Source organism: Stegostoma tigrinum, chromosome 31 (assembly GCF_030684315.1).
Source record: "Stegostoma tigrinum isolate sSteTig4 chromosome 31, sSteTig4.hap1, whole genome shotgun sequence".
Taxonomy (NCBI): Eukaryota; Metazoa; Chordata; class Chondrichthyes; order Orectolobiformes; family Stegostomatidae; genus Stegostoma; species Stegostoma tigrinum.
In genome coordinates, this window is record NC_081384.1 from 23,434,244 (window position 1) to 23,450,521 (window position 16,278).

General features: G+C 40.3%; 1 protein-coding gene across 3 annotated transcripts in view; it reads right to left on the reverse strand.

Moving 5' to 3' along the window:
- Positions 1-16,278, reverse strand: part of kat7b (K(lysine) acetyltransferase 7b) — an 86,814-nt gene that overhangs the window by 27,540 nt on the left and 42,996 nt on the right. For all 3 annotated transcript variants that reach the window (XM_048560778.2, XM_048560779.2, XM_048560777.2), the window contains 3 exons: positions 7,926-8,024; positions 5,404-5,514; positions 412-603 (listed from right to left, as the gene is read on the reverse strand). In XM_048560778.2, the coding sequence (XP_048416735.1) occupies positions 412-603; positions 5,404-5,514; positions 7,926-8,024 (402 nt within the window). The remainder of the gene's footprint in view (positions 1-411; positions 604-5,403; positions 5,515-7,925; positions 8,025-16,278) is intronic.

Here is a 16,278-nt window from a genome sequence, read left to right on the forward strand (position 1 = left end):
AGGTCAGTAATTTACAACTGTTTGACTCAACACCTCAATCTGAACAGCTACCACTATATTCCTTAGGAGATTCTGTTTAGTTTAAATCAGAAACTAACCAGCACACACATGGGATGGCAGAAGAAGCGCACAACTGCTAAACCGTAAGTCAACCATCATCTTTACTTGCATATGAAATTTGATTTACACAGAAACTATGAAAACAAGATGATGATTATATTATTACAGGGCAAGTAAGTAATTTTTGAATGGATTCTTCAATCCACTCTATTTAGATATAATTCCCATTCATGCTGCTAAATCTTAAACCACCACCTTATCTGATACAAAGCAGACTGCAGTTTAATTATCACAAAATTAAATCTGAACCAATTCAATTATTTTACTTGTTTCTCCTGACAAACAACTTACCATATGCCTGCGAAGGATAGTCTGACTTTTCATGTATTTGAGACAGAATTCGCACATATATAGCCTCCCAAGACGAGCATATTCTTCAGGGTATGGAGAATGGTACCAGGTATCCAGCTCATATCGACCAAACACTATGGTCTTAATCATGTTGCTGCCTTCTGTAATTTGGCCCTGTAGTCTTAGCTTCTCCTAAAGAAAGAAAATTGAAGCTGTACATCATCAAGTGCTGTCCAAGGTGTAGTCACGGTTTCCTGACAAATCAGTTTCACATTTTACCTGGATTTGATTTTTAAAAAACTGGAAACTACATTTACAGAGATTAAAGGGAAGTGTCAGAGATAATGGGAACTGCAGATGCTGGAGAATTCCAAGATAATAAAATGTGAGGCTGGATGAACACAGCAGGCCAAGCAGCATCTCAGGAGCACAAAAGCTGACGTTTCGGGCCTAGACCCTTCATCAGAGAGATGAAGGGTCTCGGCCCGAAACGTCAGCTTTTGTGCTCCTGAGATGCTGCTTGGCCTGCTGTGTTCATTCAGCCTCACATTTTATTATCTTAAAGGGAAGTGTGTCTGCATTCAGAATTTTGATTTCTTGTCTGAAAGCAAAAGAAGTGTTCAGCCAATTAAAGTAAAAGAAAACTGAAACAAAACAAATTTACTGTTTGTTTGCACATTGTTCATTAATTTATCACCAGTGCTGCCACCCGGTGTTAGTATCATGCACTAAAAAGAGTTACAGGGTGAAAGTTTTTATACATTGTCTGTCTTAAACTTCGTACTATGGGAAGGCAGTTGTGTAGTAGCAATATCACTGGACTAGAACATAAATGTTACTGTTCTCCGGACATAGTTTTAAATTTCATCACAGTAGGTAAAGAAGTTTGAATTCATCTGGAATTAAAAAAGCTACATGAAAGTGATTATGATATCTGCCATCCTTAGCTGACCTGACTGACACGTGACTCCAGATCCAGGCAAAGTTGTCGTCTTGTAACTACCCTCTAGCCAGTTAGGAATGGGCAATAATTGCTTGTCTAACCAGCAATGCCCATGTCACAAGAATGTATAAAAGGCATTATTTATCTTGTAGTTTCACCACCATACTTTCTTTTGGATTCTAAATATTACAAATGTAATGTCAACCAGTGTCCAATTACTGTCATCTGTAGTTACAAGAGCTGGGTTTACACCGCTTAAAACCATTTTATAGAATACTCTTGTAGGCAACACAGTACTTCAAATTATCATGAAGTGCTTCGAGGGGTGGTCATGGCTCACAACAACTCCAGCCTCGCAACTTGTCTTGATCCCTAACAGGTCCACAGAGGATACCATATCCCTAGCCCTGCACACATTCTTGGAATACCTAGACAACAAAAGATACCTACGTCAGACTCTTGCTTGTTGACTACAGCTCCAATTTCAACACCATTATTCCGTCCAGACCAATCTCAAAACCACATGGACCGTGGTCTCAACTCTGCCCTCTGCCACTGGATCCTCAGCTTTCTGACCCACAGGCTGCAATCAGTGAGGATAGGTAACTGCACCTCCTCCACAACAACTCTCAACACAGGATCCTCCCTCCCACATAGGATACGTACTCAGCCTCCTACTGTATTCCCTGTACATCTATGACTGTGCTGCCAAATTCTGAATGAACGCCATCTACAAGTTTGCTGACAACACCACTGTACTGGGATGGATATTTAACACCAACAAGTCAAAATACAGCACGGAGATAGAGGGCTTGGTGACATGGTGCAATGAAAACAACCTCTCTCTCAAAATTGGCAAAACTAAAAAACTGATCATCGACTTCAGAAAGAAAGGAAAAGAACATGCCCCCGTCTACATCAACAGAACTGAGGCTGAGAGGGTGGAGAGCATCAAGTTCCTCAGTCATGATAATCAAAGACCTGTCCAGGACTAAATGCGACAGTCAAGGCAGCACAACAACTTCTCTTCCTCAGGCGGCTCATGAAATTTGGCATGTCCATAAGGACCCTCACCAACTTCTACAGATGCACCATTGAAAGCATACTGCCCAGGTACATGATGGCCTGGAATGGAAACTGCTGTGCCCAGGATTGTAAGAAACTACAAAAGATGGTGTACACAGCCCAGACCATCACGGCAGCCAACCTTCCATCCATGGACTCTACTCACACAGTTCGCTGCCGCTGAAAGGCTGCCAACATCAAAGACCCATCGCACTCTAGACCTCCCACAACCTCTTCCATCAGGCAGAAGACACAGAAGCCTGAACACATGCACAAGCAGGTTCAGGAACAGCTGCTTTCCGGCCATTATCAGACTGTTGGACTCCAGCCTCAAATAATGTAACGTGCAAGCCTCAAAGTCTTTTTGGCTTGTATATCCTTTGCTTGCTATGACCTGCCTGTACTGCTCGTAAACAAAGCTCTCCACTGTATTTCAATACACACGACAATAAAATCTATCAACATCAACAGGATGTGTCAATCATTCGCGTTGGATTTAAATGAAGGCCTCAAGGTGAAAGGATTTCAACACTCACGATTAAAACTTAAAGAATTAAAATTAATGAAACACCTGTTTTTCCTATGATGCTGTTGCTTAAATAGAAAGAGCTGATAAAATCACCAGAGATGCAAATTTACTTCCTAGTCCAACTCAATCAGTAAACAGTACACTATATATTATGGGCAACACAGTATGGAGCTGGACACTAAATCCAAATGTTCTTTGGGCTAAGTCTGAGTTGACATCAAACTTTTTGGAGGGGTTTTTGCTGCAAGGCCTAGCAGATTTTCTCACTGCTTCTTAACAAAATTACCACATTAACTCCTGAGCCCACCCCATGGCATCTGTCACATCTGATTCCTGCCCCATTTTACTATATGCCAGTTCCACAACAACTTGGTACACAATGGATATTCCAGAATTCACTGGCATCCCTTGCAGACCCACTATTTTTTTCAGCTGTTGCGCACCCAGACAAGCACTATCAATCCAAAGCAGCTCTGCACAGCTCCTGACAATTGACCCAGAAATCAGCACACGACTGTACAGGCAGGAACCTAGAGGTCCAGCTGGACCAGTTGGTACAAAATTAGAATTTACTCTTCCCTGAAGATCAGCTGTGGAGAACACACTCATCAGCTCAGTCTAAGACTGCCACTCATATTCAAATAGTCTTAGTCGTCTGGAGAAATCCACATTACTTATACAAAGGTGGTCAATGACCTGTTCACACCACCCTTAAGTACCACTATCTTCTGTCTGGTACCTCACACTCACTGTTTTTGAGGCTGTAGCCACTTCCGACCAAGGTTCACGCTCCACCACTTTCATTATTGTGTGCAATACCTTTCCCACTTATTCTCACCTATCCCAACCCCTGACTTCAGTAACTCTGCATTCCCTCTGTGCTAATCACTCACTTCAGACACTTGCACACCTAGATCAAAAATAATAGCAGTGTCACCCACTCTCACTTGCCTTAATACCTGTGAATTTCTCCTGGAATGAGAAAGAGAGTCTCCATTAAGCAGAAAGACCCAAGGCAAGTGGTGGGAAGCCATACATTCAGTTCCTCAATTTATATGGATAGTGTCCTGACTATAACTGCACTGAGTGGCTGACTGAGTGGCTGACTGACTGTTTCCAAGCTCATAGACTGGCACTGGAGGCTGCTCTTGGCTCACTATGCTAGGACTTTGAGGAAAGGCTATACAGCATCTTAGGAGCACAAAAGCTGACGTTTCGGGCCTAGACCCTTCAGCTTAGCTTTTGTGCTCCTAAGATGCTGCTTGGCCTGCTGTGTTCTTGGATTCTCCAGCATCTGTAGTTCCATTATCGCAGATGTAAAATGAACCTAGTACCTATGGCTGACAGGAAAAGTGCAAAGAGGCAAAGCAAGGCAGGGGTGCTGTGAACATTCAGGTATTCAACAAGACACTACTCATGAAAAAAAATGAAGAACTCTGAGGAGCTGCCTGGCCCAGTTACATGAGCTTGGTCCATGTCCCTGATCGGTGTCCTTGATGTAGCATTACAATGGTAGTTGCTGGGGCAGCTTTGATACATGGAAGTGCACTCTAAGTGGATCAGAAATCTGCCTTGGGGATTCACAGAAGCTGGCACATATCAGATGCCAGTGTTCGTACAGAAAGCATATGGTTGTTGCCCATGCCCTTACAGCATGATGCAAGATGTCCAACATGGAGATCATTTGGATCCACCAGGTTTCCACATTAGGTTTTCTTGACGTCTACTTGTTTTGCAACTTTAGTAAGACAGGGCTAGTAACAAGGCCACTACCTTAATTGGCAACTTGCCACTGTCTAGCTAGAAACCTGTCACACCGTTTGTGAGAAGTGTAAAAGATGGCACAAGATGATCCCAATTCAGGCTCTGCAAGACTTCTCATCCGCTTCTGCCTCAAATCTCACTAGAACGTGTCACAATGCTCCTGTAAGATCCCAACCTACGTGGACACAAGGCACTTGATTGCCAAGCAAGATCATTTTTGTAACTGCATGTAATGTTGATGTTAAAATAAATCCCATTCTCAATTTACATCAGCCATTTTAGCAAATCACTTTCCTTAGGAACACCGTTATTTATCATATCAAATGAAACATTTTGTCATACCAACAGAAAAGATTTTAAAAAATTAAAGAATATTGACAGTCAGCTGTTTTGCTATCTATTTTCTCCATTTGACTTATAAGCAACAATTCTATTGTTTGTTAGTGATTTCCCTCTCTAATCTTCAAAAAGCTATCAAAATTTAGATTGAAAAATTGATAACTAATTTTAAGCTGCAAATAAACAACAAAATTCAAACACCAGAAAGCTACACTTCAAAAGGTACAACTTCTACAACAAAATTCTTACAGTATGAACAAATATTATGGAATAGCATTTTCACATTGAACAACCAGTCTTTTTTCTTCAACTGTCATGTAAAAAGCATACTTCAGTAGATATTGCATCATACCAGGTCCTCAGAGGCTCGTGCTTGAGCTTTGCGGAATAATTCCAAGTCAAAATCAGATGTAAGATTGTCCAGGAGTGGTTCTCTTGTATTTCCATGTATCTGTCTGTGCTCCTGTGAGTTTACAACCACACAAATATAACACAGCCATAAATAAATCATTAAAACAAAAATAGTCATTAACTGATGCAAACAGGTTAATCCTGAAAGTCTGCAAAAGTATCAACATCTTTGCCACACTAAAACATATCCAGAAAATATGCTCCATTATTAAGGTTGTCAAATCAATAGCCTAATAATTCTGTTCTATTCACAACAGCATCTGAAATTTGGTTAACAGATTTTGTTAGCCAACGGTATTAAGGGATAGAGAATCAAAGCAGACAAATGGAGCAAATGTTATGATTAACTTAATGGCAGAACAAGTTTAAAGGGTTAAATGGTAACATTGCATGTGTTCCTCCTCAAAAATGTCTTCTTTCATGAGAAAGTAAATACGGGGTTCACTGGCAAGACCAATATTTGATGCCCTAGCTTAACTACCCCTGAACCGAGAGCAATTATGCACCAACTACATTACTGTGTGCATGGTGTCAGGGAAGGATAAACTGGGTAAGGATAGCAGATTTACACAAACAGAACAAATGCAATCTATTCATCATCATTGTACCTTTCGGTTATTTTGCTTGGGTTCAATTTTGAGTTCACTAGTTTCCAATCACTGAATTTTATTACGGATCTACTAATGTGAATAAATCCATTATTGTGTCAGGGTTACCTGGCTCTTGACTTCATTGCAACCTTAGTCCAAACATGGACGAAAGAGCTGAACTCCAGAGGCGAGGGGAGGAATTAAGGTAGCATTTGACCAAATATCAAAGAACCCTAGTGGAACTGAAGTCATTAGTTACACTGAAACAGGGGTGGGTCTTTTTTTTCAAGAAAATAAGGAGGCAATGGAATTTTGTCCCTTTTTTGCTCCGGAACTGGAGTTGGAGAACGCCAATGTCTTGTTACAACTGCACATGGTGTTGCTGAGCCTGCATCTGGAGTTTTGGTCTCCATATTTAAGGAAGGATGCAAAGGCATTACAGGCGGTTGATACAGGCCGATTCTTGGGATGAAAGGTTTGGCTTATCAACTTTAGAAGAATCTTCTTGAAACACAAAGTTTTGAGGGGTCTCAACAGGGTAGATATTGAGAAGATGCTTCCACTTGTGGGTAAATCATGAACTATGGACATAGTTACAAACAAAAGGTGCACTTTTTGAAAACTGACAGAGTAGTGAACATCTGAGCTGAGGGATGTGCTAGCTAGATCACAAATTATTTCAATAGAAAAAGGATTTTTGAAACAGAGGAGTTGAGACCTAAGATGAGCTTTTTATTCTTTATTATATTCATTCATGATACACGTACATCCCTAGATGCCCATGAGAAGGGGTGGCGAGCTACCTTCTTGAAACAGTGCAGTCCAAGTGCTGCAGGTAGACCTACAATACCTTTAGGGAGGGAGTTTCTGGATATCAACCCAGCAATAGTGAAGAAATAGCGATTTATTTCCAAGTCAGGATGGTGAATGACTTGGAGGAGAACATGCAAGTGGTGGCACTCTCATGTATCTGCTGCTCTTCTACTTTGAGATGGAAGTGGTCATGGGTTTGGAAGATGCCGTCTAAGAAACTTTGGGGAACTTCTTCAGTGCATCTTTTAGATCGTACAGACCTTCGGTTACTGAACAATGGTAGGGCAGGGAGTGGATGTTTGTGGATGAAGTGCCAATCAAGCAGTTGCTCTGTTGTGAGCAATGTCAAGCTTGAGTGTTCTTGAAGCTACAGCCATCCACATAAGTAAAACATATGCCATCAATCTCCTGATGTGCCTTGTAGATGGTGGACAGGCTTTGATGAGTCAGGAGGGGAGTTACTCACCACAGCATTTTACCTTTCAACATGCTCTTCTAGCCACTGTGTTTAAGCGGCAAGTCTAGTTAAGTTTCTGGTCAATGGTAGCCCCCAAGATGTTGATTGGGGAGATTCGGTCATGGTAATACCATTGAATATCAAGGGATGAAGGTTGAATCAGCTCATGTCTCTCTGTCTAGCATTTGAGGGGTTAGAAATCCAAGTACTCCATGTCAGCACGTTCCCCCTAATCCACATTACTTGTTACTTACTCAAAGCACTCTAATAAACTTAGTCAAACATGAGTTCCCCTTCACAAAATTATGCTGACTCTGCCTTGAGTGCATTGCGATTTTCTAATGTCTAGCGAAAACCTCAATAATAGATTTAGACACCTTCTGAAACCATATTTATTTCTTAAACGGCCAACTAGTGGGGCGGGTGGAAAATAGAAAATTCCTCTTTGACTTGGGCAATTAAAACTAAGCTAGATGATCTCTCTGGCCAGGTGATTAACATTACATAGTACTTCATTTTTGAAAAAAATGAGTTTTACAATAGCTGGAAACACCGAGCTCTGAAGGAATAAAATTTACCAGAACGTTTTCACAGAAATTTTACCATATATTTTTCTTTTTGCTCTTTGGTCAGTCCTGAATTCCTTTTCTTTCGAAGTTCTGTCACCTTTTCTTTGTATCTTAGCTGCTTCTCTGTTGGAGCCTAAAGATGAGAGAGGTTTGAGTGCAATACTTATTCAGATTGGTCTAAAATGATTGAAAATTCAAATAAAAATCCAAATTGCCAAAATTACTTCTTTAATTCTGTGATTTTTTTAAAATCAGTATAAAAAGCAAAATGTCTAAGTTAGAGGTCATTAGATTTGAGTATGTTAATATTGCCGTTAACTCATCTTTATACTGTAACAATGGTAGCTAGCTTATTTGGGAGAATGCTGTGCACATTATCTTTTAATTAGAATTTGGAATCAGGCTAATGCTGTATATTTTCTAATATGCAGCAAAACTGTATTAAGTCAAATTGCAAGGGGAACACCTACAAATTTGTGACATACAGAACTGCAAGTTTACCCAGTTTTGCCTAGAAACATGTTCCATATCTTAGGGAAAAAAAAACAGAATACAATGAAACAGTAAATCACTGATAAACCCACAATGACCTAACCTTGTACCGGAAAAGGCACTGAATGATATTGAAAATTAGCACTTGGAAAAACACAATCATAATTTCCTCCTTAACTTGCAGTTTTTGCACAAACGTAATAACGTTCACTATGTCATCACACAGTCAAACATGTTTGTTGAATTTGTGCTGCACTGCAAAATCCTGAAGCATTCCTATGGCCATTGCGGCTTTAGTTGGGTAACAGGTGAGTGAACAGGTGGGCATTCATCAAACTCTTCAGGGTTATCACCCTTTACAGTTGAAAAGCATACCACATCGACACCTGCCTCATAGGTCAGTTGTTATGCAGCACTTGGTGTCATCCACCTCAGTGTAAGCTTTCACTGTTGTCTCGACTGGAACCTTCATGTCAGTCTCCCTCAGGCAAATGAAAGGGGCCTCATCTTTAGTTTGACTGGCCTCATCCTACTCCTTGTTCCTGCCATCAAGTGCACTTGCAGCCTGTTTGAACCCAGCATGGCAGAGCCAGTTGCCTATAATGGCTTCCATCACCAGCTTCCACCACCTCCATCATGAATGTGGCATCTTACAACAGCTGCGTTGTATACCTGTTTCATATTGATCACCTTGATAATGTGAGAAAGCCGCAGCTGACAGGAGGTAGTATTTAAGTTTCTAATCATCCCTTGATCTATTGGCTGGAGTTTGGCTAAGGTATTGGGAGGTGAAAACTTGATACTGGATGCTGGGAATCATTGGGCAGCTATCAGCAATTATTTTAACCTTCCACAGAAATGGCATGTTCACTTTCTTGATCCAGACCTGAAAAAAATGAGAGGGGATTTCCAGGTGGCTTTATTAGCCTCACACTGTGCCTCGGCATTAACAACGTATAAAGTGGCTTCTCATTTTCCTTTCAAAAGAAATTATTTTTCTGTGCTATTTACGGTGGCATTACCATAGCTGTGGCATTCTTTCCTTCACTTCCCACAATTAGATTTTTTTTGACCAAATGAAAAGTTTGTCTCCTACTGGCAACATGTGTAACTTTCTCATTCTTATTCAGGCATGCTTGCAGCATTTATAGGCAGATCCATGTCAAATGATGACTTTCCAGTAGTGATGTAACTCCATTCCAATTGGTTGACAGAGTTACATGGCGTGCTTGAACAAGTTCGGCCAATCAGGCAGTACCTGTCCAGGATTTGTCTTGGCACAGTCAACCTTCTATTAGATTTCCTATTCTGTCAGTAGGAAAAACTAACAATTCTGATACAAGTCTAGCAACCATTAACTGTTCACAAATTACTTCATTCCTTGGTTTAAGAAAGGTGATGATTTCAGGTACAAAGTCTAAATATCTTGGCATGACTTCCCTTAACTACTTCACAGCAGCATTGAGATTAGTTCACAGGAAGCAACACAGTTTGTTGAGAGAAGGTAGGAACTGCTGATGCTGGAGTCTGAGATAACAAGGTGTAGAGCTGGATGAACACAGCAGGCCAGGCAGCTTGAGAGGAGCAGGAAAGCTGATGTTTCGGGTCTGGACCCTTTTTCAGAAAACTTTGTTGAGAAAGGATTTAAACAATTTGTGCTGAAGGGCTCTTGCTCAAATCAAGTTTATAATCTTAACAACAACTTCCATTACATGGAAAAAGCCAAAAACATATTACTACTTCCTGGTGGATTAAATCATGGTAACTAACAAAGGAGGGAATTCAGGATCATTTCCGCAAAATTCAATGAAGTCCTCAATTATGGCAAGCAAGCCATTGTGATTGAAACCTGATGGAATGTTTTTCTCAAGTGTGTAACTTTACCCCTCCTTAAGGGTCAAATGAGTGAGAGTTCTTATATCGTTATAGACCATGGTTGAGTGGGCTGTGTCAGTCACAACATATGAAATTAACTATAGCGAGAAATATTTAGAATCCGTCAGATGCTGCTGTAGTCGCTCAAAGATGGACAAAGGACTGGATGCATCCCACTACTGCGGCAGCATTAAGTGAAATGCTCTGTAATTTCTTCTTTGCTTTTAAAGTTTTTGAATAACGGAGTCATGACTGCAGTCACTGCATTTTTAATTACTTCACTATCTGTGAATGATGACATTTGATTACCAGAAGATTATGAATGAAGCTTCAATACAGGCCTTACCATTTGGGGCTTCATTTGAAAAAAAGTTCACTGTTGAGCTTTCAAACAGCCTTTAGATCATCAACTTTGCCCAGAGCATGCTGTTCAACACAAAATTATTCTTGGGTCCACTATGCATCATTGTACGGCGTCATTCCACATTTCCCCCTTTCACTTTTTGGTAAATTTTAATGACATACAAGGCAAACACATCTCTTAGACATGTGAAGAGAAATTCATTTTCCCATTCTGCATCGACGTTGTGCATTTTTGGTTTCTTTTCACCTTGTTCAGGTTCACCTCTCATCACTATTGCTTTGCATTGTAGCTCACGACATCACCCTGCCTCTGGATCCACACCTAAGGAGATTCTAGAATGCTGGCCATGTTCAAGTGTCAAGGCACAGGAAATAGCTTGTGGTCACAATCTGGTTCCAGGGAACCCAATTGGTTAGCATTGCTTGGATATTGGAGATGGGGTGCACCAGTTTCCCTGTCATATTTCTTCATCCTGCACAGACCTATTAAATGGCAGCCAAAGTGTGTGTGTGTGTGTGTGTGTGTGTGTGTGGGGGGGGGGGGGGGGGGGGGGGGGGGGGGGGGGGAGAGACACTGCAAGTCTATAAAGAATGTCTGGGGAGCAGGAACAGCTGCGCTGTTCTTGCAGGGAGTCTACATGAACGTAATTGGTGAGGCACAGTGGTTCAAAATTAGCACTGCTATCTCACAGCCTCAGGTGACCATCTTGATTGGAGTTTCCACATTCTCTTCGAGTCTGCGTGGATTTCCTCCGGGTGCTCCAGTTTCCTCCTACTGTCCAAAGCTATGCAGGTTAGGTGGTTTGGCCATGCTAAATTGTACATGGTGTCCTTGGACATACAGATTAAGTGGGTTAGGCATGGTAAATGCAGAGTTACAGGGATACGGTAGGCAGTGTGCCTGAGTGGGGTGCTCTTTGAAGTGTCAGTGAGGACTTGATGGACCACACGGCCTGCTTCCACACTACTAGGGTTCTGTAACGAGCAGAACATCCTCCCGTATCTCGAGTATTGAAATATACTTGGTTCACTCATCAGCTTCAGGTCTATTTATTTGCACTGCCGTCAGAAATCTTTGTTTACTCTACAATAGTCCATCTGGACTAAACTAAAGTACGATTCAACAAGCTGGCAAAGATTCTTAAGAGCATGCACTTTTCTCAAGCCATGCAGCTTCCGGATTCAGAAGTCACGTAATGGCCCATGCAACAGCAGGACATTTGATGTGTGCACTGCGAGAGAACGCAGGTAGAAAATCGACTGTCAGAGACTCTTCTATTGACCAATGTATTGCTTTCTGTGTTTTGGAGATCACAGTGCTAACACAGCAACTGTTCAAGACTTCAGTCTATTGTTGCACCCTCTACTTACTTCATTGAGAATTATAATATCTAATATAAATGCAAGGTCATGGTTTCATGATCCAAAAGGAATATTTTCTTCCAATCAGAATTCAAACCATTGGCATTTTAACCTAAAACAAATCTTCTTACCTACATTTTCCCTCTAAACTCCATCTTATACATTTTCCTTGCATTTCCAAATGGCTATTAAAATATTACCTGTTTTAGTTATATTTAGTTATCGCCCTATCTCCTCTCAAGTCAGTAGGTGACAAACAATATTCAAATGATGGTGCTAACACACCATATGTTGATTGTTCATATCCCTTGTACTTCCAGTATTTGCTGTTATTTTATTTCCTATATGTTAACCTGGCACTTGAAGATCAAGAACCAAAAACAGAAATTGCTAGAAAATCTTAGAATGTCTGGCAGCATCTGCAGAAAGAAATCAGAGTTAGCTTTCAGGTCCGGTGACCCTTCTTCAGAATGTTCTGAAGGAGAGTCACTGAACCCTTAACGTTAACTCTAATTTCTCTCCAGAGATGCTGCCAGGCCTGCCAGGATTTTCCAGCAATTTCTGTTTTAGGTTCTGATTTCCACTAGCAACAGTTAGTTTGCATTTTTACTTAAAAATTCAGTTTCACTGCAAACACTGAGTCAAACAGTTAGAGCTTTAAGTCTATTTGGTTAAATCAATTATATTTGAAAATATTGAGTGATTGCAATATGTCAAATTTATTGCTTGTTGGTGATGCAATGAAGTCAATTTTGCATTTCACAATTATACTTTAACAATATTATTCTAATTGGATAGGCTAGCTGTACTTCTCAATAAGGCACTAGATACCAGGCACCAGGAGATGCATCCAATCATACTGAGGGCAGCACCTTGGCTCAATGGTTAGCACTGCTGCCTCAGAAAGTGCCAGGGACCAGGGTTTGGTTCCATGCTTACTTGACTTTTTTGAAAAATTGATTATTGGGATGAAGGCATCACTGGCTAGGCAACATTTATTGCCCATCCCTAATTGCCCAGATGGCAGTTGAAAATCAACCACATTGCTGTGGGTCTGGAGTCACATGTAGGCCAGACCTGGTAAGGATGGCAGTTTCCTTCCCTAGCAAACCAAGTGGGTTTTTCCAACAGTTGACAATGGGTTCAGGGTCATCATTAGATTCTTATTTCCAGATTTTTTTTTGTTGAATTCAAATTCAAATTTGAACCCAGGTCCCCAGGACTTTATGTCTCTGGATTAACAGTCAAGTGATAACACCATTACGCCACTGGCTAGACTGTTAGTGTGGAGTTTGCACATTCTCCCGTCTGTGTGGGTTTCCTCTTCAGTCCGAAGATGTGCAGATTAGGAGGATTTGTCATGTTAAACAATATCCAGGCATGTGCAGGCTCGGTGAATTGGCCATGGGAAAATCTGGGTTACCAGGATTTGGATGGGGTAGAGGGTTCTGGGTGGGTGCTCTTTGGAGGGTCAGTGTGGACTCAATAGGCCAAATGACATGTTTCCACACTTTAAGGATTCTATTTAGGGAACAGGAAGTATAAATTGTGGAAACACTGACTATAATTTTTCCAGTCAGTCATTCTAAGACTCAGGGTGATGCTAGAAGACTGAAGAATAGCAAAATCAAGCTTGTGCAAAAAGGATGTAAAGATAAGCTCAGTAACTACAGGCCAAATCAGTTTAATTATGGTGAAATATCGAGATGACAGAAGACAGAGGACAGAATTGTCACATGGATAAATGCAGGCTAATTGAGGAAAGCTGACAAGTATTTAATGAAAGATAGTGGTTATCTGATTTGAAGATTTTTGAAAAGGTAACACAGTAGACTGAAGAAGGTAACACTGCTACTGTATATGTAACTTTCAAACAAAATGTGAAACTGTGGCATGTGGATTGTGAGCAAAGTTATAGCTCATGGAATAACGAGACAATGGGAATATGGGTACAAAATTTACAAACTAGGAAGCAGGCAGTAATAGCTAATAGAGATAACCCGGTGCACAGCTGGATGAACACAGCAGGCCAAGCAGCAGAGGAGCAGGAAAGCTGACATTTCGGGTCGAGACCCTCCTTCAGTAATAGCTAATAGATGTTTTGGGGGTTGGGAATGGTTTGTAGTGGAATTCTGCAGGGGTCACTGCTGGGGTCTTTGCTTTTCATAATATATAAACTAATGTAGCACAGGTCTCAAATTTCTGGATGATACACCATGAGGAAGAAGTGTAGAATTTCAAAAAGGAAATATACGTCATTGGAATAGATGGTCAGGTAAAGTTCAATATGGAGATATGGGAGGCAATTCATTTTTGAAGGAAGAACAGAGACACGCAGGATAAAATAAGAGTACAATTCAAAAGAGTGCAACAGGACATGGACCTATATATGTGCGTGTATATTCTTTTAAGATGCTGGAACGGGTTGAGAAAGTGGTGTCATAAGGGTGGTAAAGACAGATTATCCAATTTTAACCTTCACCATCTCAATGTTATACCAAAAATCTTAAATGGACTGGAATGGTTTGTAGAAAGGAATAAATATGGACTTAAAATCATAACAATTTTCAAATGATGATAGATGAGACAAGCTTATAGAATAAACAAAATCAATCTGCACTGATATTTCCATTTTCTCAAAAGACATCAAAACCATACAAATGAACCAGCATTAAGAAATTCACCTACGGCTTGTTTTAAATCATACTTGTATGATAATTCACACTGGGAGCTGAAAAACTTGCTTTCCAATGAGCTAGCTTGGAAAGACAATGAAGCCAGAGTCTGAACACAGACACGAAACTATCGTTCAACAGCTGCTTTTGAGCAGCAAAGCAGAAAGAAGCAGGTGGATTCATAACCTGGAAGGCATGTTTTTTGGCTTTCTCACCCTCTTTCTCTTCATCTCAGAACCCAGTATCTGATAAAGCCACTGAGGAGAATAACCATTCACTAAAAAAGTCAAGGGTATATACAAATTTTGCTGCAGTTGCAACGCAAATCAAAAATTAACCAACTGCAGCCTCAGGTTTACAATCTAACACCACAAAGGTTCTAAAATTTTTGAATTATCTTACTTTTCTCTGTCCTTAATACTCCTTTCTTAAAGGAATTATGTGTTTTCATGTCAATTTAATGTTGCATTGTATAATTATTTTCCCCCTTTGGGTTTGTAGGTAACAAAATACTTTCTTCCTTCCTGCAAAAAGGTCTTGTAATTGGCTCCTTTATTTAAATATAGTTAATGTATCTTAACTTCATGCGTGATGCAGTTGCACGTAGAAAAGTGCTGTAACCCTGAAAGGGGGTTAGAAGGGATTCAATATCTCTTCCTTACCTGGTCGTAAACATGATTATTTAAGCAGACACTAATGGAAGCTTTATTAATAAGAACATAAAGAGGGAGGAGATTATGCTGAATTTGTGTATGGCAGTATTGGAATAGATGATCTTGGGAGGACGTGAAATATGCAGAAAAGATTCACAGTTTGGAAGATAGATTAGAGAAGGTAGGATTATTTTCTTTGAAGAGATGGGCAAAGGCATATCTGATCAAGCTTTTTAAATTGTGAAGGGTCAAAACAGATTAAGTAGGGAGAAACTGTTCCCAATCATGAAAGAATCTGGAAAGAGAGGGCACATATTTAAAATAATTAGCAAAAGCAATAGGAAAGTAAACATTTAAGGCTTCTCTTGCAATTTCTCAGTACATGAAGGACACATGTTTCAAGGGACCATTCAGAAGGAAATTTTGAAAAGAAACAATGTGCAGGAGTACAGCAAGAAGGCAAGATAATGGCACTCAGCAAACTGCCAGAGAGCTGGCGCTGGCGCAGACACAATGGGCCAAACTGCCTCCTTCTGAACTGTCATGTTTCTATAATTCTTTAATTACTATATACTTCTCATTCAATCAATCAATCTGAAAACTGCCTTTCACTCGTTATCAAAAATGAGCCCTACCCAGACAATTTCTGTGCTCCTGCAAGCTTTTCAAATTAATGGTAATCAAAAATTAAGTTGCTTTACTACTCTGCTTTTCAATTCACTGAAGAGTGCTAGCATCCTGATTGCTTACTGGCATAAATAAGATGCAAACCGAGTTCAGCTCAGTATCTGTGATTAAACCACACTTCCGAGCCGAAGAACCATTACAGTAAATCCTGAGCTATCCTGAAACATAATGGTGCATCCAAATTTTAATTTTCACATGATCTGGATCTCTCACATACAGAAATGAAAATATCCATCTTCCTGGTTTCTTTTTAAAAATCAACAATTTTAATTACCCTCAG